Below are 24,189 nucleotides of genomic sequence, written 5' to 3' on the forward strand. Positions count from 1 at the left end.
GTGTACATCTCCTTCTCCACCGTGCCAGTGAGAGCACAACCCATAGGAAGAGAAAGGTATGGCACAAGTTGGTGAAAACCGTCTGCTGCTTCTGCTTGAGATATTCCTATGATCTAATGAATAAAATCCAATATCCTCACCCTTCCCCCCCCCCCATTAAAGTTCCCACTTTATTGCCAGCCCCACTCTCTTCTGAGTGCTGCACTTCTGTGAGCAGCGTGCACAGAACTGACTTCTTCACGCCTGGAAGGAAACAAATGGACGTAGAATTTAACTCAAAGGAATCATTTCTTCCAGTCCATATTCTTCACACTAACACTCATTAAGCTCTTCTACTACACTTGGTGCAAGGAGAAAACTGGCAATTGCATTCAAAGCAATGATAAGTTACCACTTTTAATGATTCCTTCTGTTGTGAGTAATTTAGAAATCACTCCGTATCTTCTCGGCGGAGCTCGCCTTCTGTTTTTCAAACGTACCCTTTCGTATCCAACAAAGGGTTTCAGTGCAATAAGAATTAAGGTGTGTCCCTCAGCTTTTACCTGCAAGCAATAATAGTGTTGTCAAGCATTTCAGGTGAGACCAGCCCAGGATTTTGGGGTGGGGAAAGACACTGTGTTATACAGCATCTTCAGTGCTTCCCTCAGAGGGAGGCAGAGACACCTGGAAGGGCTGAGTATAAGGACATCTACCGAGTGTCTTTTTAAATAGACACCAGAGCCGGGAGGGGGAGGGGAGAGGGGAGCAGGCTTGTAACCATAACTCAGTTGGACTTGTATCCCAGAAGTCAGATGCCATGGATTGGCTCCCTCATCGAACGGCTGCTTTTCTGCTCCTTTTATTGGTAAGTCAGATTTTAGAACACTCTTTGCAAACTCGGTGGTGGTGCCTGTTGAGTCTTCCTCAGCAGACCATTGCATTTTACAGTGTAAACTGGCACCCTCCCCTAAAAAAAATAATTGTGTGAAACTTAGCATAAAACCCCAAAGCTGTGCTTGTTTGAAGCTGAACTTCTCAAGATCCTATACAAATAATCCAGTTTTCCTAGCTTGCTGTATGAATAATCTCGTCTTGCATTCAATGCTGACAGATGTGGCTTATCATTTCGGCTTTCAGCAGTCTGTTGGTGTTCAATATGTGACTTCTTCTGTTTAATGCTTGATTTTTCCAGGTGAATGTTTTCTGGGGTGACTATTTACGGAGTTACTGTCACCAGTAAAAAGTCTCATTATGGAAATCTTAGTAATTTGGCTGGGTAGACTTGGTTCTGTCTCTAGCTATTGTTTGATCACTTGAGGGAATATGAAGAGCAAAACTATTTTCTAAACAGATTAGCAAGAACTGACTAAATTCTACAGCTATATTCAAGAGGAAAACATGACATCTAGGGAGTCCTGAGCTGAGTTAAAATCAAGAGTTGGCCAATTATTTCATATTACAAAGAATTCCTGTCCTGTAGAGCCTTAGTGTCTGAGCAGCCATGTGCTGAGCAAGTGAACTCATGATGAAAGTGTTGCTCTCTGGGTTTGTTTTTCTCACTGTAATAGGAAAGTTGTGGTTAAGGTCAAGTGGTAGAGTTATAGAATGTGTTCATCAAGGGATAGAAACTACCCAAAAAGGACTTACAGGAATTGTGGAGGCTCTTCTGCTCCTGCAATCTGATTTTACATGGATTATTTTCACTCGTCTGTGCCACTGTTCTGAAACCAGGCAGAAAGTTTAAGGCCCTGAAGCTTGATAAGGGCAGGATTTCTGTTGTAGTTAAGTCCTTCTGTGGGTTTCACACAGTTTTACACTTTACACAATGTATCAGTAAGCTTAAAACTTTGTTAACTTCTCATTATTGGCCCCTCTAGGACAGTTACAATCAGGGAAACAGCGTTTGTTGTTAGAGAATACGAAATCCTAAGACTTACTTTCAAAAGATAATCCATTAATGTTAGGTGACAGCTCTGCAGACAGTAAAGTAGAACTAACCAGCACGGGGCAGCTGCCAAGCAAACAATGACACAACTTGGCAGAAGCCAGCTGGGCTTGGGATGAGTTTCTGCTTGTTTAATGCAGTGTGGAAGTCTCTGAGTTTGGCACACTGCACATCACACCAACATCCCGAACTTTCAGCTAACATTAGTGGCTATTTTACTCACTAACCTGGAGATGCATGCTCCTTGATGTGCTGAGCTTCAAAACCAAAAAGCTGACTCTCCTGTGTCTGAGATCTGACCATTCAAAAGTCATTTTACTGCTGTGCCTTTGCTCGGCCTCTCTGGAGCCCTTTTCATTCTTTGAGTATGTTCGTGTTACAGTTGTGACTGATGCAGGGTGTGTGTTGGGCCAAGAAAAAGGAGCACTTGTGAAAACTACCATTATCTTTGAATGGCTATCAAATATTTGAACTTTTACTACCCAGAGGAAAGAGCTGCTGCTGTTGTTGTTGTTATTATGCAGAGCAGTCTACATGGTGGCCTGTGCAGCTGAATAGCATCTTCCACCCCTTTGTACAAAGCTGGCGGGCAAACTGTAGAGGTTATAGGTTGGACTTGACAATCTCTGAGGTCTTTTGCAACCTGGTTGATTCTATGATGGTATGATTAAATCAGCTCTAAATGATGCATCTGATTTTAGTGTATTCTGAGAATCAGTCTTGGTGTCCAGCTTGACTAATCTCTCATGAAAACCACCTGTCTGAGCGGTGTGTCTGGTCGGGGTATCGTTAATAATCATGCCACATAAAAATGGCTGTGAAGTCACACACATTTTAGTGCACTTGAATCAAATAAAATACATAAAGGGGGAAAAAAAAAAAGAAAGGGAGAATAAAAGAGAGGAAACTTTCCAGCCCTGAAACTCCTCATTTTCTATCTGCATTTCACCATTGCTGGGACTGATTCTGCAACCCCTGCTCACGTGACTTCAAAGGCGTTATTCTCCTGAGTAAGGGAGTTCTCTCTGTGATACCTGCACAGACATGTTTTATGGAAATAACCTGTTTGGTCAGGTATGACTCCTCTCCTGCCAGCTATCATGTGACAGCTAATAATTGTAAATTCACCACATCTCTTATATGCACTTTTTGTCTGGCTGCATTTTCCCATGTGTTATCTACTCTCCTCTGCTGTTTTTTTTCCCTCTCCACTTGTTAGGCTATGGTTACCCCTCCTACTCATAAACTGGTTGCACACATTAAAAATTAAGGGGCTAAATCTTCTCCTTGCACATGCATGAGAAACATCTGCCAAGGTGAAGCCAGGAAGGTGCAGGCTCTTCTGCCAAAGAATTTTGTTGTAGGAAGAGAAACCAAAGCAATTCTGTATCCAGCAACTATCACCTACGATTAGGTTCTTCAGACTGCAGTTCTACATTCCTAAGTAAAAATGGTCCCTCAGTAAAAATGTATTTGCAGCTAGAGCACTCTATAAATGAATTCAGGTTTTACTGAGGAGATTTCTTGAGGAGACTTAGCATGACTAATTTGAACAACTGGAATTTGAATGATAATGGCATACACCCTGCATTGAAATTACTTTTCCATTCATTTTTTCTAATGGTGAAGCTCAGTTACTGTATGGAAATTCATTATCTCTGCGTGACTCAGTAGAACAGAAGCAATCCCAGTGGAAACTTCCCCAAAGTGGACAGTTCTTTGAATAAAATAAAGAAAACTTTGGAATAGATTCTTCTGAAGTGTTGTCATACTTCTGCTGAAATGGCAATGGGTTCTCTGTCCTTGGTGCAACACAAAACATTAATTCCAGATGCTAACATGGCCAGCAATAGAAGCACCTGACTTCTGCAACACAACATCAGAGAAATCAGCCTGAAAAAAAATCTTTCCTTTGAAACTGGAAGAAGAACATTGCTTAGTGACCTCCAAAATGAGAAGTGTAAACTAAAACACCTTTTTGGGTTGACTCAAGCAAGACCAAATGGCTTCTAGTTTAGAACATGAGGGTTTTGACCTGTGTTCCAGCTCTGCTTCTCTCTTCATATGACTTACCACTTTTAAAAGAGATGCAGGATGAGTAAAAGGAAGGGTTAGAGATTTCAAGCCTTTACTAGTCAGAGCTTTAGCTGAGTAACAAAGACCTTAAAGTCCCAAAACGCTGACACAACCAGAGCCACCATGGCACCCCAATGACTAATATAATGTGTGAGTTCTCAGCACTCCTCCCAGCCAGGCCAGGAACAATTCCGCTGTTGACTTCAAAGAGAGAGAAGCAGATCCTATATGAATAATGCTGGGAAGATGTTAAAGGTGTGTTCAGTCATTTAGATTCGAGTAGGTGGAGGAGGGAGGACTCCATAATTGCGTATAATATTGCTTGGCACTCAATTAATGATTAGTTAATTCTTGTTTGTAAATTGCTTTGAAGGTGCAGAGAACCATACACATCCTATGGGCCTCATTCTGTTCCCAGTTACATCAGAATATATCCAGAATAACTCCAGTGTGACTCTAAGGTGTCATTTTGGACACAAGGCTCAGACTCTGTATCATTGCAACAAGAGAGAAGCTTTCAGACAGGTCACTGTACAAATCACATTCACCTTAAACACATTTCCTGCCTCCACCTCTCCCAACCCACACAAGAAAGCTTGTGCAACAAGCCTCCTGCTTCTCTGCAGAGTTTCCATGATTTCACTGTCTCAGACACTAACAGGACAGCAAATCTTGGTGTCATTCTGACCAGCTTGCTTATCCCTCGGTCCTCAGGAGGAATTGCACACGTTCCAGTGGCTCCTATTGCTTTCATCATCATTAATCAGTAAACAGATGGAAAGTTTTGGATTTGGATAATAGTTTAGAAGGGAAATTTGTTCACTACCTAGAAGCATGTTGGAGTTAGCTGCTAGGAGGCTGTACTTCTCTGCTGGGAATAGCACTAGGATAAAAGGGGTTGTGCCACAAAGAGGTATTAGAAATAGACAACTGCTGATGATAGTGGAGAACCTCCATCCCTGGATCAAGCTGGACAGACGTCACTCCAGAACTGCTGAGGGTTAGCTGGTGAATGAGACAACTTTGTGTGGTGTCTGCCTGCCATCCTTCCATAGCAGTAACAGAGAGAGACATTCCAAGTGGAGACACGAAGTTCTTTGGGTCAGCCTTTTCAAATAATACCACAGACTGTACTACAGACTCTGGATTTAAACCCAGCAAGACTTCTTTCAAGAACCAGCATTAACACATAGCAGAGTGGGGGGGTTTCTCACTTAGTATGAGACAGATGTGAAAATACAGAGCCTAAATTTACAATCCCCTGAGTTACACATGAATGAGATCCTGACATTCCCATCATGGGTGCTCAATAACAAAGAATCAAACTCCAGTGTACAATGTGTATTCTTCACTGCTTCAAAACAGAACTCCCTATAGGCTGAAATCAAGTGGTTTATGAATATTCATGTCCTTTAAGAGCAGATTTCTTTATAGGCATAAGTCTTATTTCAGAATACTCAAGACAGCTTTGCAGTCAGCCCTGCTGAGTGTGAGGGTGATGTGACTGGATGTGAGAAGGGAGTTTCACTGTTAAATAGCAGAACAAGCCACAGGAAGCAGACAGCAGACAAGATTCACTGACATTGCTCTGGGATGTATAAACCATCACTTTTCTGGGTCAAGACAATTGCTTGCATGCCAGAAGAGATTTCAGCCCAAGGGTGGAGTAGATTTCACTGTACTTACTAAAGTAGGTACTCCTCTGCCCATGGGATGAGCTGATAAGAGACATTGGATCAGTGTTATTTCTGGTGGACTTCACCATTCAGGTTCTCTGGTGAGGGTGCAATGTGCCCCTTCTGCTCTCCTGTGTTTCCCCAGGCTCCAAAGGGCATTACAAAAGGACAGGTCTGAGCTGCACGAGTTCAAATCCACCTGAAGACATAAATAAACACCAAGACACAGGCTCAGATTCAAAGATGTGCAGATGCCTTTAGTTTGAGATGCACACGGTGTAATAATTTTCCTGCAGAGGACCTTTCTTAATCAATTCTGTCAATAGCTTGCTTAAAGAGACAAGAAAATAAACTCCTTAACTCTATGAATGATCCAATAAATGTTAAGGTGTATACACACCAAATGGGAAAACCCACAGCTAGAATGGAATGGAATGGAATGGAATGGAATGGAATGGAATGGAAGAATAGAATAGAATAGAATAGAATAGAATAGAATAGAATAGAATAGAATAGAATAGAATAGAATAGACCAGACCAGGCTGGAAAAGACCTTTGAGATCATTGAGTCCAACCTATCACCCAACACCATCTAATCAACTAAACCATGGCACTGAGCACCCCATCCAGGCTCTTCCTAAACACCTCCAGTGATGGTGACTCCACCACCTCCCTGGACAGCACATCCCAATGGCCAATCACTCTTTCTGTGAAGAGCTTCTTCCTAGCATTCAGCCTAAACCTCTCCTGGCACAGCTTGAGACTGTGTCCTCTTGTTCTGGTGCTGGTTGCCTGGGAGAAGAGCCCAACCCCCACCTCATTCAGAAGTAGATTAGGACAGCTACTATGTGCCAAGGTCCTGGAGAGTGCTCCAGGCATGATCAGAACGCTGGAGACATTGTTTTGTAAAATGGCAGACGGTGGACCTCTTACAGCACACTGGCAAATGGGGAAAAGAGGAAAGAGAGAGGAAGGAGAATGAAGCTATCCACTAATCTGTGGCATGTAAGAGGTTGTTTCAACATGAAGTGAGTGGAAGAAAAATTCTGTGCTCATCTTCCAGCCTTGACAAAACAATACAATAAATTTTAAGAGAGGGAAGGGCCATGAGGTAAAGCTACCACAGATAGTAAGATTGTCACACAGGTTTTATCCAAGTACAACTGACATCAAATCTACCAGACAAAACATGTCAGAGAAAATAATTACTGAACAGTACTGAAAAATTATAAGGACAGTGGAAAATGGGTAGCTGCAGCTCTTAACCACATTTGGTGAGAAAAGAGAAACTCTGCAACACAATTTGAGTCACTTGGCTCCTTTTTTTTTTCCCCTAATGATGAAGGAAGCAAGCATCCAGCCCTGCAAATCCCATACCCTTCATCTTTTATTGTCCAAAGAGACCAGAGGCAGGTTTAAGTCCAAAGGAGATGTTCTGGAGAGGTAAATCAACCAAGTGAACTTCACTTTGACACCTCATTCAGGAACAAGATTAACCATACTGTGACTTCTTTTAAAAAGGGGCTCATCAAGAAGTTGAGGATTTTCTATTGCTTTCAATGTAAAGATAATTGCATGTTGTGTCTGACCCAGCCACCTTTATTTGCTCCAGATTTTGGTTGCCCAGTTAGATCTCAAATCAAAGCCCACTGCACCGCCTGATGACTGAAGCTGGCTTTCTATCTTAGAGCTCTTCAGACCTCAGTGGGAAGTGTCAAGAAAACCTTTGCATTATTTTTGGTCAAACTACAGAGTTAAGTAATCCAGGTCTACTGTGGGCCTTCTAAATAAGAAGAAATAAAATAATGATAATAATAATAATAAATACTCCTTTCCTAGATTCCTTGGCACACTTCTTAATAGCAATTCTTGCAAACACTTCTCTTGTCAGCTGTGTTGGAACCTCTTAATCTGTGAAAGCTGCCTTCGGGTGCAGGTATAACTTGACATCTGCTGCGGCACATCCATTCAAACTCACAGTTCTGCCTCGAAAGACAGAATTAACTTTAAAGGTGTTAACTGTCAAGGAATTTAAGTGATGGATGTAGGGGGGGAGAAAAAAAAATCACAAAGTAGTTTCTGGAAATCCTGTAGCCATTGCCTAGATGGGCTCCTGGAGGAGACCTGAGAACTGGTACTGCTCCAGTCCTGCAGCACAGCAGTGTATGGCAGCTAACTGGGTTTGCTAACTGGATTTTACCCTGCACTTTTATATGCTGATCTTACTGTTCTTGCCTTGCAGGTGCTCTTGGATTACAGCAGAGGATTTCATGTAGAGGTAATATATATATATATATTTCTTCAGAAACCCATTTTTTTCCTGCTCAGATGAAATGTAATCAATGCCAAAATGAAATGGAAAATACTGAAGTAAGACATTTCTGACACATGAAGATTGAAAACAGATTTAAATATTAAACAGTTGCAGGTAATAACCTGCTCAGGAGAAGTTCTGAACCTAAGTGAGTACCTCTTACAAGGTAAAACAAGCATGAACAATCTTAAGAGTTTGGTACTTGCTAGACATATAAACCCACACACACACACAAGATCTCTTTTCTCCTTATTGCTGCAAATTCTGTGTGTCTGTATGAATTTAAAGCGGCTTGAGGTTACTTTTCATATGATACTGGAACTCTCTGTCAAAGGTTAAAGAGTGGAATGAAAATGGAACAGCAAGATGGAAAACTTTCCGAAGACAAAAACGTGAATGGATCAAATTTGCCGCAGCTTGTAGAGAAGGGGAAGATAATTCCAAGAGGAATCCAATTGCCAGAGTAAGTAGAAAGAAAAAGAACTGTTCACTGACAAGGAAGTTTTTCTACAGACAGACTGATAAAGACAAAGTGGTTTGAGAGTACGTTTGCTGAGAGTAGTCAAAGCAAGGAATGGAATGAAAGAAAGATGAGGCAACATTTCCAGCTCTGCTGAGAGTCTCACAAGGTGAACCCACAGGGCTGCTGAGGAGTGATCAAAGGCTTTTGAGAACATTGCCATCAGCCTGCTTCCTGAATCCCTCAAACCAGATTCTCTTCCTATGCAGCATGTGTACTAGATTGCAGTATTTTTCTTCTCTCTCCCACCCTGAGAAACCCCTGAGCAGAAGCCCAAAAGTAGTGCATGACTTCTGTGGGGAGCAGAGCAAAGTTGTCCTCCTACCCTCTCACCATGACTGTGCCCTTACTGAGGTCTAGCCAGAGTGTGATGCCCTTGGGGGTTTCTCTCTCCACCTCCCTGACAGAAGATTTAAGAGAGCTGGAGGTGTTCAAGTCACCATCCCTGGAGGTGTTCAAGAGGGGATTGGTCATGGCAATTGGTGCCATGGTTTAGTAGTCATGAGGACTTGGGTGACAGGTTGGACTTGATGATCTTTGAGGTCTCTTTCGACCTTATTGATTCTATGATTCTATTCTAGAAAACCTTGTGCAGCACTTAAAATGAGGCTGACTGTTTTGTAAGGAGCCTTCCACTGGTTCTGTCAACTGAACCTTGAGATAAGTGGCTGAGAAATTGAAATGACAGAGAGAAATTTTTACAGGAACTAATAATAAGGGGAAGGGGGAGGGGGGGTAAGCCTGCAGGTGTCCTCAGTAAACTGGCATCAAATCTTACTGTCTCTTATTGCAGATCCGATCAGATTGTGAAGAAAACAATCCAATCACATACAGCATCTCTGGAGTTGGAATTGATCGTGCCCCCTATGGAATCTTTGTGGTTAACCCAAGAACAGGAGAAATTAATATAACATCGATAGTGGATAGGGAAGTAACCCCAGTATTTGTTGTAAGTACTCCCCTCCTTCTTTTACCTTTAGAAGGATGGATTTGGGGTGGGGCAGAGAGAGCAGGAGACAAATTCATTTGTTTCAGATTGTACTTTGCCTGCTTCACTTTTGGTTTTAAAATGAGTCTATCTCTCCACCTAGATACGTTGCTTTGCCAAGCACTCCCTGACGGGTATAGATATGGAACCACCTCTTGAACTTCGAGTCAGAGTTCTGGATATAAATGATAATGCTCCTATATTTGCACAAACTGTGTTTACAGGAGCCATTGAAGAAAACAGCATGGACAGTAAGTAATGATGGTATTCCTGTTACACTGGAGCTGGTGAAGCTCCCAGAATACAGCTAATATAAACCTGGGGCGCTCGTTCTACTTTTTCTTAGGCTATGACACATATCGGTCAGGGCTACTGCAGAGGAAGGAGCAGCAGATGCTTCTTCAAGTGTTATGTGAGCTGGGACCCCAGCTCATTGCCTAAAATTAAGCAGTGATGCTTCCTTCCTCCTTTCCTCCCACACATAAACGTTAAATGCTCCAGTTTCTAGCCATACCATCATGCAAATTCTCTCAGATATGAACATTTAAAACAAATCCATTAGTTCCTTCTCATTAAAGGAAATTAACATTACATTTTATGCTTACATTTACACTGCCTTTGAGGGTATATGAAGTATGTTTTTTTCTCCCAAGGTGCCATGTCTATATATTTTTTGAACACCTCCCGGGATGGTGACTCTACCACCTTCCCAGGCAGCCTGTTCCAATGCCTGACCACTCTTGCAGGAAAGAAACATTTCCTTATACCAAACATAAAGCTCCCTGCCACAATCTGAGGCCATTTCCTCTTGTTCTGTCACTCAGTACTAGGGAGAAGGAGCCAAACCCCACGTGGCTACAATCTCCATTCAGGAAAGTGAGAGATCTCCCCTCAGCCTCCTCTTTTGCAGACTAGTCAACCCTAGTTCTCTCAGCTGCTTCTCACCAGCCCTGTTCTCCAGACCCTTCCCCAGCTTTGTTGCCCTTGTCTGGACCCACTCCAGCACCTCAATGTCTTTCTTATAGTGAGAGGCCCAAAACTGAACCCAGTATTCAAGACGCAGCCTCATCAGTGCTGAATAGAGGGGCATGACCTCTTCCCTACTCCTTCTGGCCACACTATCAACATTGATTTTTCTAATTCCCAGAAATTCTCATTTTAAGCTGTACAGCTATATTTCTTTTTCTCCCAGGAATATCTACAAGCTCAGTACCTACTGAATTTACATAGTTTCTATGGTGACTTGAAGAAGTTCAGTGAAAATCTGTGTTGCTCCATTTGACCTTCATTTTTGAATGCATTTTAAAGTCATTAACATTCCATCAGAATCTGTGCTACAAGGCTGAACTTCTTTTTTTTTCCTGAATGTCAATGAATTGATACCATTCTGCCATTTTTATACACCACGTTTTAGCAGTGCCTTGCTGTTGAGTTGTTTGCAGGAACAAAACAGATTTTATGGCTTGCTTTCTTAATTGTTGTCTTTTATTCTTAGACACACTGGTGATGAAAATAATTGCAACAGATGCAGATGAGCCTAATCACCTGAATTCCAAAATTGCCTTCAAGATAGAGAGCCAGGAACCTTCAGGCCCACCCATGTTCATTATGAATAAATACACTGGAGAGCTCCATCTTGCAAATTATCTTGACAGAGAGGTAATATTTCAATTTCCAAAGTTAAATAACATGATTCGGTGGGGGAGATGTGTTATGAGATGAAAAAGACAAGATGAAGGAAAAGACAATGGAAAAGACAAAGGAGTATAAAAAAATGAAGGGGAAAGGGAAAGGGGAAAGGAAAGAGAGAGGGAGAGGAGGAGGGAGAGTGGGAGGGAGAGGGGGAGGGAGAGGGCGAGGGCGAGGGAGAGGGAGAGGGAGAGGGAGGGGGAGGGGGAGAGGGGGGAGGGGGAGGGGGAGGGAAAGGGAGAGGGAAAGGAAAAGGGAAAGGGAGAGGGAAAGGGAAAGGGAGAGGGAAAGGGAAAGGGAAAGGGAGAGGGAAAGGGAAAGGCAAAGGGGAAGGGGAAGGGAAAGGGGAAGGGGAAGGGGAAGGGAAAGGGGGAGGGAAAGGGAAAGGGAAAGGGAAAGGGAAAGGGAGAGGGAAAGGGAGAGGGAGAGGGAGAGGGAAAGGGAAAGGGAAAGGGAAAGGGAAAGGGAAAGGGAAAGGGAAAGGGAAAGGGAAAGGGAAAGGGAAAGGGAAAGGGAAAGGGAAAGGGAAAGGGAAAGGGAAAGGGAAAGAAAGAGGAAGGAAAAGGAAAAGGAAAAGGAAAAGGAAAAGGAAAAGGAAAAGGAAAAGGAAAAGGAAAAGGAAAAGGAAAAGGAAAAGGAAAAGGAGAAGGAAAAGGAAAAGGAAAAGGAAAAGGAAAATGAGAAAAAGAAAAAGAGGAAAAAACAAGAAAAATTAAAAGAAAATAGAAAAGGAAAAGAAAAGGAAAAAAAAAAGAAAACTGAAAAAAGGAAAAATAAGAAAAAGAGATAAGAAGACAAAGGGAAAGGGTACGGGGTTTACAAAAAATAAGGAAGAAATGTATTGGTTTTCCATATGTTACAATAAAATGTCTAAGATAAATTCATGCCTTAGGAAATAGCAGCAAGTCCTGAGTATTTGCAGTGTTTCAGAGGTACAGGTGGTCCTTCTAACACGCTCATTTCTCTTTCTGTGACAGCAACACAGTAGCTACACTCTTGTTGTGAAGGCGTCAGACCGGGATGGAGCTGCAGATGGAATGTCCTCCCTTTGTAGCTGCAACGTTAAAGTTATTGATGTCAATGACAACTTCCCAACTCTTGCTCAAAGCTCTGTAAGTTTTTAACACTAAAAGGAGCATCATGCTTTCAAAACCCTCTTCCAAACCACAGCAGGGACACCTCATACTAGATCAGGCTGGCCAGAGCCTCATCCAGCCTGGGCTTAAACACCTCCAGGGATGGGGCCTCAAGCACCTCCCTGGACAACCCATTCCAGGGCTTCACCACTCTCACGGTGAAGAACTTCTTCCTCACATCCAGTCTGAATCTCCCCACCTCCAGCTTCAATCCATTCCCCCTAGTCCTATTGCTACCTGAGATCCTGAGAAGTCCCTCCCCAGCCTTCTTGTTGGCCCCCTTCAGACACTGGAAGGCAACAATAAGGTCACCTCAGAGCCTTCTTTTCTCCAGACTGAACAGCCCCAACTCTTTCAGTCTGTCCTCATAGGAGAGGTGCTCCAGCCCTCTGCTCATCCTCGTGGCCCTCACATTACGTTTCCTCACATTATGTTTCAGTGTTTTCTAAGATGTATTTCTCTGTCCTTCCAGTTTTCAGCAAGTATTTCAGAAAACTCCCTCAGTTCAGAACTGCTCCGAATACAAGCTCTGGATGCTGATGAAGAGCTTACAGACAACTGGTTAGCAGAGTTTTTCTTTATATCTGGTAACGAAGATAACTGCTTTGAGATTGTTACAGATCGAGCTACCAATCAAGGAATCCTTAGAGTAATTAAGGTATGGCTTATTGTGATTCAACTGCTGAAATAATGATCTTCAAAGAGTTTTCATTAATTCTTAACCAAATTAAATGAGCAGTAAAAACACTGTCACTCAACCATTTTAAGCAGAAAAAAAATTACATAATATTAAAGGAACTTTTGTTATTATCTAGTTCATAGATTCATAGAATGGTTTGGGTTGTAAGGGACCTTAAAGATCATTCAGTTCCAATTCCCCTGTCATGGGCAGTAACCCCTTCCACTAGACCAGGATGCTCAAGGGCCTGTCCAGCCTGGCCTTGAATACCTCCAGGGAGGGGGCATTCATGACCTCCCTGAGCAGACTGTTCCAGTGTCTCCCCACCCTCACTGTAAAGAATTTCTTCCTAATCTCAAGTCTAAATCTGCCCTCCTCAAGCTTCAGTCCAATCACTCCCATCCTATCACAACAAGCCCTGTTCTCTGTGGTTTATCTTTTAGGAACTGAATTACGAATACATCCAAACTCACTCGCTGATGATTGGTGTCAGGAATGTAGCTGCCTTTCACCACTCTGTTGCACAAGACTACAGAATCTCTGGAACACCTCTCATAGTAGAAGTGAAAAATATGATGGAACCCCCAAGATTTAATCCATCCTCAGTCGTGTTCACCGTCTCGGAAAGCACAAGAGCAAACTACGTTGTGGGAACATACACAGCCTTCGATGAGGACACTGGGACTACTGCAACAAATGTTGTGTAAGCTCTGCTCAGTTTCACTCCCTGGCTGGAATGATCCTTTTAATTGAGGTTTTAATGAGGAATAAGCATTTTTAAAGGGGGCTTTAAAGACAGCCTTAAAAATGTTAACAGATTAGCAAGAGAATAGTAGCAATAGAATAGTACGTTCTTCGCTGGCTGCTTTCATTTCCTGACCTACTTTCCTTCTTTGTGGACAAGGCAGAGAAAATATTTTTCCAACAGGCTGTAACTTCCACAAATTAGAATTTATTTATTCTTTTTTAATAACCTAACCTAAGAATATTTTTTTTTCTTGAAGTGTTTGCTACAAATGAGGAATTTGTTAACGTCTCTAAAAAATAGCAAGCAGAAACCCCCAATAATTGGCAATGTTATACAATCAGCAGAGGTCACTCCCAGTTCATTCTGTTCATTATTTGTAAACAAATAATGATTTCACTTTATTTTTTTTCTCCTGCAATTAATGCTAATTGATGGGATTCTAGCTTGTTTATTGGTCTATTTAGATATGAATACATCCCATTTATAAAGGTTTGAAGAGTTTTCATAAACCAGAGAAATATCACCAAGGTTGGAAGAGACCTCAAAGATCATCAAGTCCAACCTGTCACCACAGGCCTCATGACTAAACCATGGCACCAAGTGCCACATCCAATCCCCTCTTGAACACCTCCAGGGATGGTGACTCCACCACCTCCCTGGGCAGCACATTCCAATGGCTAACAACTCTCTCAGTGAAGAACTTTCTCCTCAACTCAAGTCTAAACTTCCCCTGGCGCAGCTTGAGACTGTGTCCTCAAACATAACTCTAGATGTAGCTGTGTTGGCAAACACAACTCTAGAATGCTATAGGAAGAGCTGTGGATTTAATTACTGATATCCATAGAGTTCTAGTAAAGGTAGACAAGGTCCAGAAAGATTTCTCTTAAGACCATGGTATCACTTTGAAAAGACAATAAACTTCTACACACTTACTTACTTTATATACTATGCAACAAACTTCTACACACACTTACATTAACTGTAATAACTTTTCTGGTCTACATCTTCAGAGGTCTACAGGAATCGTACTTGAACAGGGTGAAATGCAGCAGGACCTATTGCAGCCTAAAGGCAAAAATATTCCAAAGTGGCCAATATTATTTGCAAAATGAACAAGTAATACCTATGTTAAGAACATAATGGTTTAGTAGTCATGAGGTCTTGGGTGACAGGTTGGACTTGATGATCTCTCAGGTCTTTTCCAACCTGATTGATCCTATGAATTCTATGAATTCTGTGAATAATGCCTGAATATTTTTACTTTCCCAAACACAGGTATAGTATAGGCCGTGATCCAGGTGCCTGGTTCAGGATCAATCAAAACACCGGTGAAATCACGTTGAACAAAGTTGTAGACTGGGAATCAGTCTATGTGGTCAATGGGCAGTACAAAGCAGAGGTCCTGGCTGTCACCAGAGGTAAGAGAAGAGATTAAGCTTTCTGCAACAAAGCTCTCTCTCCCTCAATATGTCGCCCTGTTGCTTATGTTTCCACCCAAACTGCATTATTTATAGTATCAATATTCTCTTCTGACCACAAATATCTTCTTCCTCCAGGATCTCCTCGCTATACTGCTACTGGCACCATTGTGCTTTCAATACAAGACATCAATGACAACTGCCCACGTATTAATACTGAATTAAGGAAAGTATGTATGAATTCCCCATCAGTGGTTATCACAACGAGGGATTCAGACACTCAGTCATATGCTCTCCCCTTCACATTCAGCATACATGGTGAACCTCAAACTACATGGATCATCAGATCACTAAATGGTAAATTAATCTACATTTTATAGCAAAATAAGCCATAGTAAGAGATTACTATACCCTTTTAAGAAGCAACAAAGCAGTTCTTAGAATCTATTCTAATGTCACTTCAATGTGATTTTGTGCTCATATGGATCCTACAGGAAGGCTGGAGAGGGACTTTCCATAATGGTGTCTAGCCAAGGGGGAATGGTCAGGACAAGGGGGAATGGTGTTAAGATGAGGGAGAGTAGGGTTAGACTGGATCTTAGGAAGAAGTTCTTCAGAGCATGGGTGGTGAGACTCTGAAATAGGCTGCCCACAGAGGTTGTGGATGCTTCCTCTCTTGAGATGTTCAAGGCCATGTTGGATGAGGCCCTGAGCAATGTGGTTTACCTGAAAGTGTCCCAGACAATGCCAGGGGGGTTGGAACAAGATGATCTTCAAGGTCCCTTCCAGCCTAAACCATTCTATGAATCCATTAATATAAAAGCAGAGCAGGAGAGCTGACCTTTACTTGCGTGTAGCTAAGACAAGCATCCATACTTGTCTAGACCTAAGGAGGTAATTCAAAAGGAATAATTTCCTACCTTTTAATTTCTCTCCTATCTAAAAAATTCCAAGAACATGACAAAACTCTCAGGTTTATTCATCAGAGTATGAAGTTACTAGCTGGCAGAGCTTTACTTTTAAGTGAGGCATATGAATATGGCAAATAAAGGTTACAGCTTTTGCAGTTGATTTTACAAATTGTGCTTCCAAGGAGAATGTTTTAGTCAGTGCCCAGTGGAGCTTTTCCAGCTTTCCTCCAACAGGACACCACACACTAATGAATTAATCAAATCTCAGGCATCACTAAGTGACAAAACTTGCATAATTTACTGTATGCAGAGAAGACCATATTACACACTAACTACCACAGTTACAACTCACAGTATCACAGTATCACAGTATAACTTAGGTTGGAAAGGACCTCGAAGATCATCAAGTCCAACCTATCAACACAGACCCCATGACTAGACCATGGCACCAAGTGCCACATCCAATCTCCTCTTGAACGCCTCCAGGGACGATGACTCAACCACCTCCCTGGGCAACCCGTTCCAATGACTAATGACTCGCTCGGTGAAGAACTTCCTCCTCACCTCGAGTCTAAACCTCCCCTGGCGCAGCTTGAGACTGTGTCCCCTTGTTCTGGTGCTGGTTGCCTGGGAGAAGAGGCCAACCCCTACTCTTGTGCCTCTTATTAGTCCTAAGCAGATGCAAATGTGTAGCCTTGAATGCTTTATAACTACTGAGCAAACCTTTGGAAAACAACTAGAAAGTCCTTCTGAGACAGGGGGATGAAAAAAAGGCATAAAACTTGCAAATTGCTCACCATTGCACAAAAAAGGCATAAAACTTGCAAATTGTTCACCATTGCACAAATTAAAATCAGGAAAAGCAGCAGAAGATATAAAAATAAAAATAAAATGAAACTAAATGCCACAAAATAAAATAAATTAACTTAAATCATAAAAAATAAATTGAATGAAATACTTAAAAATCAATTGAATTAAATTACATTAAATTTAAAAAATAAATAAAATAAAAAGGAAATAAAATGAAACACAAAAAAAATTTAATAAAAAAATAAAATACAATCATAAAAATAAAAATAGAAAATAAACTAAAATTAAATTAAATAAGTAAAATAAATTAAATAAAAATAAATAGAATAAAAATAATAAACATACTTTTAAAATAAAATATAAAATAAAATACAATAAAATAACATAAAATTAAATTAAATTACATTAAATTACATTAAATTACATTAAATTAACAACAAAAAAAATTACATCTGACCTTTTTATACTTGTCATGGTAAAATGTGATGAATGAAGTGACCAAGGTCAAGTCTTCCAGAATAAAAAGCTAACACAGATGAGCAGCAGGAGTTTCTCCTTGGAATAAATGCTGTAGGCACATAAGTAACTGAACAACTTAGCATACAAATAGAATCACAGAATCATAGAATGTTTGGGGTTGGAAGAGATTTCCAAAGGTCATCGAGTCAAGCTGTGCCAGGGAAGTTTAGGCTGGAGGTGAGGAGAAAGTTCTTCACTGAGAGACTCCTTAGCCATTGGAATGTGCTGCCCAGGGAGCTGGTGGAGTCACCATCCCTGGAGGTGTTCAAGAGGGGAATGGACGTGGCACTTGGTGCCATGGTTTAGTCATGAGGTCTGTGGTGACAGGTAGGACTTGATGATCTTTGAGGTCTCTTCCAGCCTTGGTGATTCTGTGATTCTGTTGTGATTCTATGAGTCCAACCCTGCTACAGTGAGCAGGGCCAGCCTCCACTAGATCAGGTCGCCCAGAGCCCTGTGGAGCCTGCAAGCTAGCCTTCATTCTGCTCTATCAACATTGCTCACAAAATGTAATTTTCTGTACAGTGTTTATAGTCACTACCTTCCTCTAAATAATTTTTTCTTCTCTTTTTTCCTTCCCCCTAAAGCTTCCTCTGCAGAACTAGTGAATCAGAACATGGACTTTTACCTATATAGGATCTATGTCAATGTCAGAGATAGCCAAGGCCGACGCTGCCGTAAACCACACATCATTCCTGTGCAAGCTTGTCAGTGTGACAGTCGCAATTACTGCACCAGTGGGGCCACCAGGATAATTATCATTGGTGGCAGAGGCAGTGGTGCTGGTGGTGCTGGTGGTGGTGGTGCTGGTGGTGGTGGCGGCAGTGCTGGTGGTGGTGGCGGCAGTACCGGTGGTGGTGGTGGCAGCACCGGTGGTGGTGGTGTTATTGGGGGTGGTGGTGGTGGCGCTGTTGAAGGAGGCCAGCAAGCAGGATTTGGAACAGATACAGAAGGTGGTGGCTATGGTGAGTACAGACCTGCAGAAGATACAACAGACTGGCAGAGCTACACTTATGGATACGGTGAAGGTGGCGAGGGATATACTTCAGTCACTGACTATGGTTACGGAGGTGGAAGTTACGGCAGAGATCTCGAATCTGCTACCACTCTTAGTGGTTCTGCCATTGGCCTGATGTTCCTTGGTGGATTAATATTTGTCTGTAAGTATAAAATTAGGAAAACAACCTTATTAATTTTATAAAAGGGGTCCTTTTAAAATGCTTCTAAAATAAGGAAACTTTTCTACTTGGTTTTTAACACGTTGGCTGCCACAGGCCATTTGACAGTGGGGAAAAAAATGCCTTGTAAATTAAAAGAGTTTGCATCTGTTTTATAGTCTACATATTTATATACCTGTTTCATTCAGAAATAACTATTGCCTTCCTAAGAGAGTGTTGTTTTCCTCAGCTGTTATCCCATTCTCAGATGATCAGACAGGGTGAAAATGTTTAGTAGAAGGCTCAGAATACAAGAGGTGTCCCTGCCACAACTTACACTCTGCATTTCATACTTCCTTTACTTTGCTAAGAGTACCAGACAAGTATCACTCCAAGTTGGGTATGAAACGACGTAAAGACTAAATGTCCTTTGAACTCAAAGCCGCATTTCAGTAGTAGAACCATAAATACAACCATGTCACATTTTGGACCATTTGCCTATTGCTGCCAAACACTACATCTACTAAAACCAAGCAGTTATTTGTGGTAACAGGGTCAAAACTCATTCACATGTCCTGGCATTTGTGAAGAAGTATGAATTTCAAGATTAAGAATGACTCAAGATAGCAATTACTATGCAGTTTATGCAGGCAATTTTCAAGCCATCACAATCAGATGAAGTCATCTTTACTTCATGGCCTGGGCATCAAGCAGTCAACACCTAAAACTTCTCAGTGCAGGACTTTGATGGGTAGGAATCAACAAACACAACATTTTGAAGCTGCAAAAGGCTGCTTTGTTTGTGATTCCCAGGTAGTTAATGTTACAGGACAGACCATCTTTCTGCTTTTGGTCATCTCCTCTCCTAGTCAGTACCCTGGAGTAAATATCTCTACAGTTGTGCTGTGTGAGGTAGCACTTTGTACACTGTATATCCCTTTACCCTTTTCAGTTCCTTTTGATGATAAGCTGAGAGCCTTAAATGCTCTGCATAGTCTGGTGTAGACAACTCTCTCTCTCCATGCCCTCTGCAGTGGCAGGAGGCTACTAACTCGGCCACCTAGGTTAAGGAGCTGAAGATAACCAGAATGAATAATTCAATGTCTTTCTAAAATGTGCAGTGTTTTCAATGTGGGTGTTTAAGTCATCCAGCAGTTTGCAACCCTGAGCCCTTGAAACAACTCAGCACAACACAGCACCCTGGGAAATCTGACTCACTCTATGCCATCATTTGTTAAAAGTGGGGTTTGGGGGTTGCCTCTGTTATTACAAATCAAGCCTTACATATATGTGATGGGAAAACTTCAGCTAGAGCCTTACCCACCATAGGCAGATAGACCTCCTTCCACTGATTCTCCTACATCTATTATGGCTAATGTGTATTTCTTCCCAATTACAATATCTGAGGAGACAAATGCATGCTTACATACTAAGGATGATTATCCCTGAATGTTACATGTAGCAAGACTGGTTCTGTTAGTTTAATTTTCCTATGCAACTTGTATTCATTCAGCTGGGTTAGATCAAAGTCTGTTCCCAGGTGCACAGGCATAAATTTGGAGTAACAGCCCTACTCCACCCCCACTTTGCTCTGCTATAACTAAAGGTACAAATTATTCTGAATTTCCAAGTGCATGCATTTCCAGAAGCAGCTAATGATTCTGAAAGCCAGGCTTGCAGCCTGCTTGGTTTCAAACATGTTACAAGTTCTTGAGCACCTGCCCTCTGGGACAAGCAGCTATTCCTGTGAGGCAAAGATGTCCTAAAACCTTGCTTCCTATTTCTTTCCTGTTCAGTGATTCCAATTTTGATGTCAATGAGCGACTGTTGTGGCTGTGGACCTGGTGCTGCAGGTGGTGTGGGAACTGGATTTGAACCAGTACCTGAATGCACAGAAGGGGCAATTCATCCATGGGGAATAGAAGGTGCACAGCCTGAAGACAGGGTCAGTATATCCCATGCTTCTAAAACCCACAGCAACTCATGTTTGCTAGAAGCAGGAAAATGATGATAGCACTGTGTCATTTTCTGCTAGAAGCCTGGCATTGCCAACAGTCCCCAGGCAGATAGGAAAGGTGATTCTTTGTTCACATTTGCAGGTGGAGTTTGTGGGGTTTAAGCTGTGCTTGGTTAGCTTAGCCCAGCAGTTTGGTGTTACTATGCCCTCAGCTGAAACACCATCAAGTTTTTTCAGTGCACAGCAGGACAAACCAATACAAATCATCTTCAATGAACATAATTTACAATGAATAAAACTTTGATGGAGTCTTTTTTTGTTTTCTTTTCTTTTTAATGGAGACGGTAATCAATAGTTAACAGTTTAGTCTGCTAATTCCTTATATGCTTCATAAAGTCTTGATCTTCATGTGAGACTTTCAAAGTCATAATTCAAAGTGTCAAAATGTTGTTTTCCAGGATGTCTCACACATTCTTGGCCCAGCAACTGGTGCAGGAGGTGATTTTTGTGAACCCTCTGGTAAGCAGATCCTAACATTTTCTGTGTGCACTCTCATAAAGCTATCTTTCAGAACTTCAGGTCTTTTGATTCAAGGAGCACTTTGGTTTCTCAGCACAATCCAACTTCTCCAACTCCCCATCTCCATACTCCAACATCCCCATACTCAAACTGATGCTAGTAGGACTTCCAGTATGACTAAAGGATCTGAGGTTTAAGCAGATTTGAGCAGATTCATTTCTGCAAACTGCATTTAGTTTTAAATTCCTGCCAGGGCTTTCAAAACTTAGGCAGATTTTCTATCATTCCAGCTCATAAATGGACTCCAGTTTCAGTACAAATCAGTCATGAGGCCAGAATAAACAACTTTTCTTTTACATCTTAGGTTTAGTTCTTCCCAATTTCCAGGAAGTTTTCTTTTATAGCTCAGTGATGAGAGGTTTAGGTCTTCCCAATTTCCAGGAAGTTTTCTTTTACAGCTCAGTGATGAAAGAATAAACCTTTATTAGAATAAACCAAACCAGGTTGGAAGAGACCTTCAAGATCATCGAGTCCAACCCATCAACCAGTCCAACCCATCTAAACAACCAACCCATGCCCCACCCCCATCAAGTCCCCTCCTGAACACCTCCAGTGATGGTGACTTCACCACCTCCTTGGGCAGCCCATTCCAATGGGAAATCACCCTCTCTGTACAGAACTTCCTCCTAACCTCCAGCCTAAACCTCCCTTGGTGCAGCCTGAGACTGTGCCCTCTTGTTCTGGTACTGGCTGCCTGGGAGAAGAGACCATCATCCGCCTGTCTACAACCTCCCTTCAGGTAGTTGTAGAGAGAAAAGAGTTATGTCAAAGGTTTAGGTCATCCCAATTTCCAGGAAGTTTTCTTTTATAGCACAGTGATGAGAGGTTTAGTTCTTCCCAATTTCCAGGAAGTTTTCTTTTACAACTCAGTGATGAAAGGTTTAGTTCTTCCCAATTTCCAGGCTCTGCTTCCCATAAGGGAGAATAAGACCTGCCAAGAAGTCAGTTAATTACTCACCATTTGTGCAGACAGAAAGCTGGTGCACAGCACAACAAATTTACGCTTCTGAGATAAGATTCCCGCAAATAATTCAATGACCTCAATGACTCTGCAGCACCACTTTCTCTTTTCCCCCATTCCTTCCTCCCCAACAGGAAAGAAAGATGCTAGCACAGATCCATTTTCACTATCTTCTAACAGGAAGAAATGTCCCCCTGCAAGACAATTTCTGCTATGAGTGCTGATTATTCAAAAATGTTCTCATCCTTAAGGTAGAATCAAAAGAGAACATTTTAGGGCATAAATATGAATTGAGAGTCTACATTCTCAGGGAAGTTCTGCTGCTATGACAACTGAGAACTTTAAGACTTAGACACAGGTGATTTACTTTATTTCCACTGTTCAGCACCACTGTGGGGAAAGCCTCTGGTTCAACTGAGCCTAACAAGATGAAATGAAACAAACAATATCATTTAGCCTATGTTTCTTAATGCAATCAAAATTGCTGCATGCAATTGGCTTATTATGTCACATGTTAGTATTTAAGACCACTCATTCCTTGTTCTCATATATGGGGGGAAAAAATCTGGGGAAGATTAAATCCCTTAAGCATGACTTTATAATTTATTGTAAAAGTCACTTTCATTACACATTCTGAACACTGCTGGCTTCTGTGATAGTTGCTGTTCTCCCAAATCCCCCTTAACAATCCAACAACTAGAAAATGTGAAAGGAGTTACAAAGAACACCAGAACAAGAGGACACAGTCTCAAGCTGTGCCAGGGGAGGTTTAGGCTGGATGTTAGGAAGAAATTCTTCATAGGAAGAAAGATTGGCCATTAGAATGTGCTGCCCAGGGAGCTGGTGGAGTCACCATCACTGGAGGTGTTTAGGAAGAGACTGGATGGGGTGCTTGGTGCCATGGTTTACTTGATTAGATGGTGTTGGATGATAGGTTGGACACAATGATCTCAAAGGTCTTTTCCAATACTCTATTCTAAAGCCATTTCTTTTCTAAAAGTGTTGAAGGCAGAAAAATTTGGATGCCAAAGTGAGCATAAATATACATTTATGTGTTTGCATAAATACCCAGACTTGATTGTCTAATGCAAATCCCAGGACATCACACATGTCACACCAGACAAGGGAATCTCTCCAGCTGATTAACACAAGTAAATCCCTGCTTTTCCAAAGCACATAAGCACAGGCAGCCTTGCCCCAGGAATAAAATCAAGATCACAGAATCACAGAATTGTTTTGGTTGGAAAAGACCTCAAAGACCATTGAGTCCAACCATCAACCTAAGACCACCATGGCCATTAAACCATGTCCCAGAGTGCTATGTCCACACATTACGTGTGCTAATGTGGACTTATTTTTTATTGATGTTTCATTGCTTGGCAGATGTGCATGGATCTATGATTTTAATTGGTCTAAAAGACCATCAGCAGTGTTTGTGAAACAACTTTTAAATCCTAAGTAAATTTTTGCAGAGCACAGGAAGGACAAATTCTCCTTTTTTTTTGTTTTCAGACATCTATACAAACACATATGGAGGAGGAGGAGTAGTGGCTTCTGGTGTTGAAGAAACTACAGGGGTTGGCTATGGCACTGGTACTGGTTATGGAACAGCTGGAGGAATTTCTGGAACAGGGGAAGTAAAAGGATCAGTTGGAGGAACAATAAAGGAGTATCGAGAAGGAGGGGTGAACATGGCCTTCCTAGACAACTACTTCTCTGAGGTAATTACTGGGTCTTCTTTGCATTATATCTGTGAGCCTACTGTTCAGTTCTCCTCCCCAAGTTATGTGGTTGAAATCCCACATAACCCCACTCAGACTGAAACTTCTCTGATATGACTGATGTAAGAACTGTCCTGCTCAAAATGCATTTCCTTCTGTGCTCACCAAGCTTTCTTCACTGTGGCAAATCCTCCCTTCCACCCGCTCTGTCCTGGCCTCTCCATTACTCTCCTCACCATCCTGCTTCTCTCCTCTTCCTACTGCTTCATCCAGATGCAGCTGCCCGAACAGCACATTCTTTTCCGCTCCCTTTCAGCCTCTTCCTTCACCCCACAGTCAAACCCCCTGACAACACAACACATTAGAGAAGCCAAATGTTTCCAGAAACAAGATTAAAATATCAGTA

The 24,189-nt window shown here is 41.8% G+C and overlaps 1 protein-coding gene across 1 annotated transcript in view; it reads left to right on the top strand.

Annotated features, from left to right (window-relative positions):
- The first annotated feature begins 615 nt into the window (after positions 1-615).
- The window catches only part of LOC137451334 (desmoglein-4-like), a 28,773-nt gene continuing 5,199 nt past the window's right edge, over positions 616-24,189 (top strand). The window contains exons 1-15 of the mRNA XM_068158745.1: positions 616-844; positions 7,919-7,954; positions 8,325-8,453; positions 9,304-9,459; positions 9,602-9,749; positions 10,994-11,157; positions 12,165-12,299; positions 12,796-12,981; positions 13,446-13,705; positions 15,026-15,168; positions 15,307-15,525; positions 17,996-18,568; positions 20,362-20,510; positions 20,981-21,041; positions 23,575-23,783. Of these exons, the coding sequence (XP_068014846.1) occupies positions 797-844; positions 7,919-7,954; positions 8,325-8,453; positions 9,304-9,459; positions 9,602-9,749; positions 10,994-11,157; positions 12,165-12,299; positions 12,796-12,981; positions 13,446-13,705; positions 15,026-15,168; positions 15,307-15,525; positions 17,996-18,568; positions 20,362-20,510; positions 20,981-21,041; positions 23,575-23,783 (2,616 nt within the window). The 5' untranslated portion in view covers positions 616-796. The remainder of the gene's footprint in view (positions 845-7,918; positions 7,955-8,324; positions 8,454-9,303; positions 9,460-9,601; positions 9,750-10,993; positions 11,158-12,164; positions 12,300-12,795; positions 12,982-13,445; positions 13,706-15,025; positions 15,169-15,306; positions 15,526-17,995; positions 18,569-20,361; positions 20,511-20,980; positions 21,042-23,574; positions 23,784-24,189) is intronic.

The sequence above is a fragment of the Melanerpes formicivorus genome, unplaced genomic scaffold (genome assembly GCF_026170545.1).
Source record: "Melanerpes formicivorus ecotype bairdi unplaced genomic scaffold, bMelFor1.0.p_v2 SCAF_42, whole genome shotgun sequence".
NCBI classification, from domain to species: Eukaryota; Metazoa; Chordata; class Aves; order Piciformes; family Picidae; genus Melanerpes; species Melanerpes formicivorus.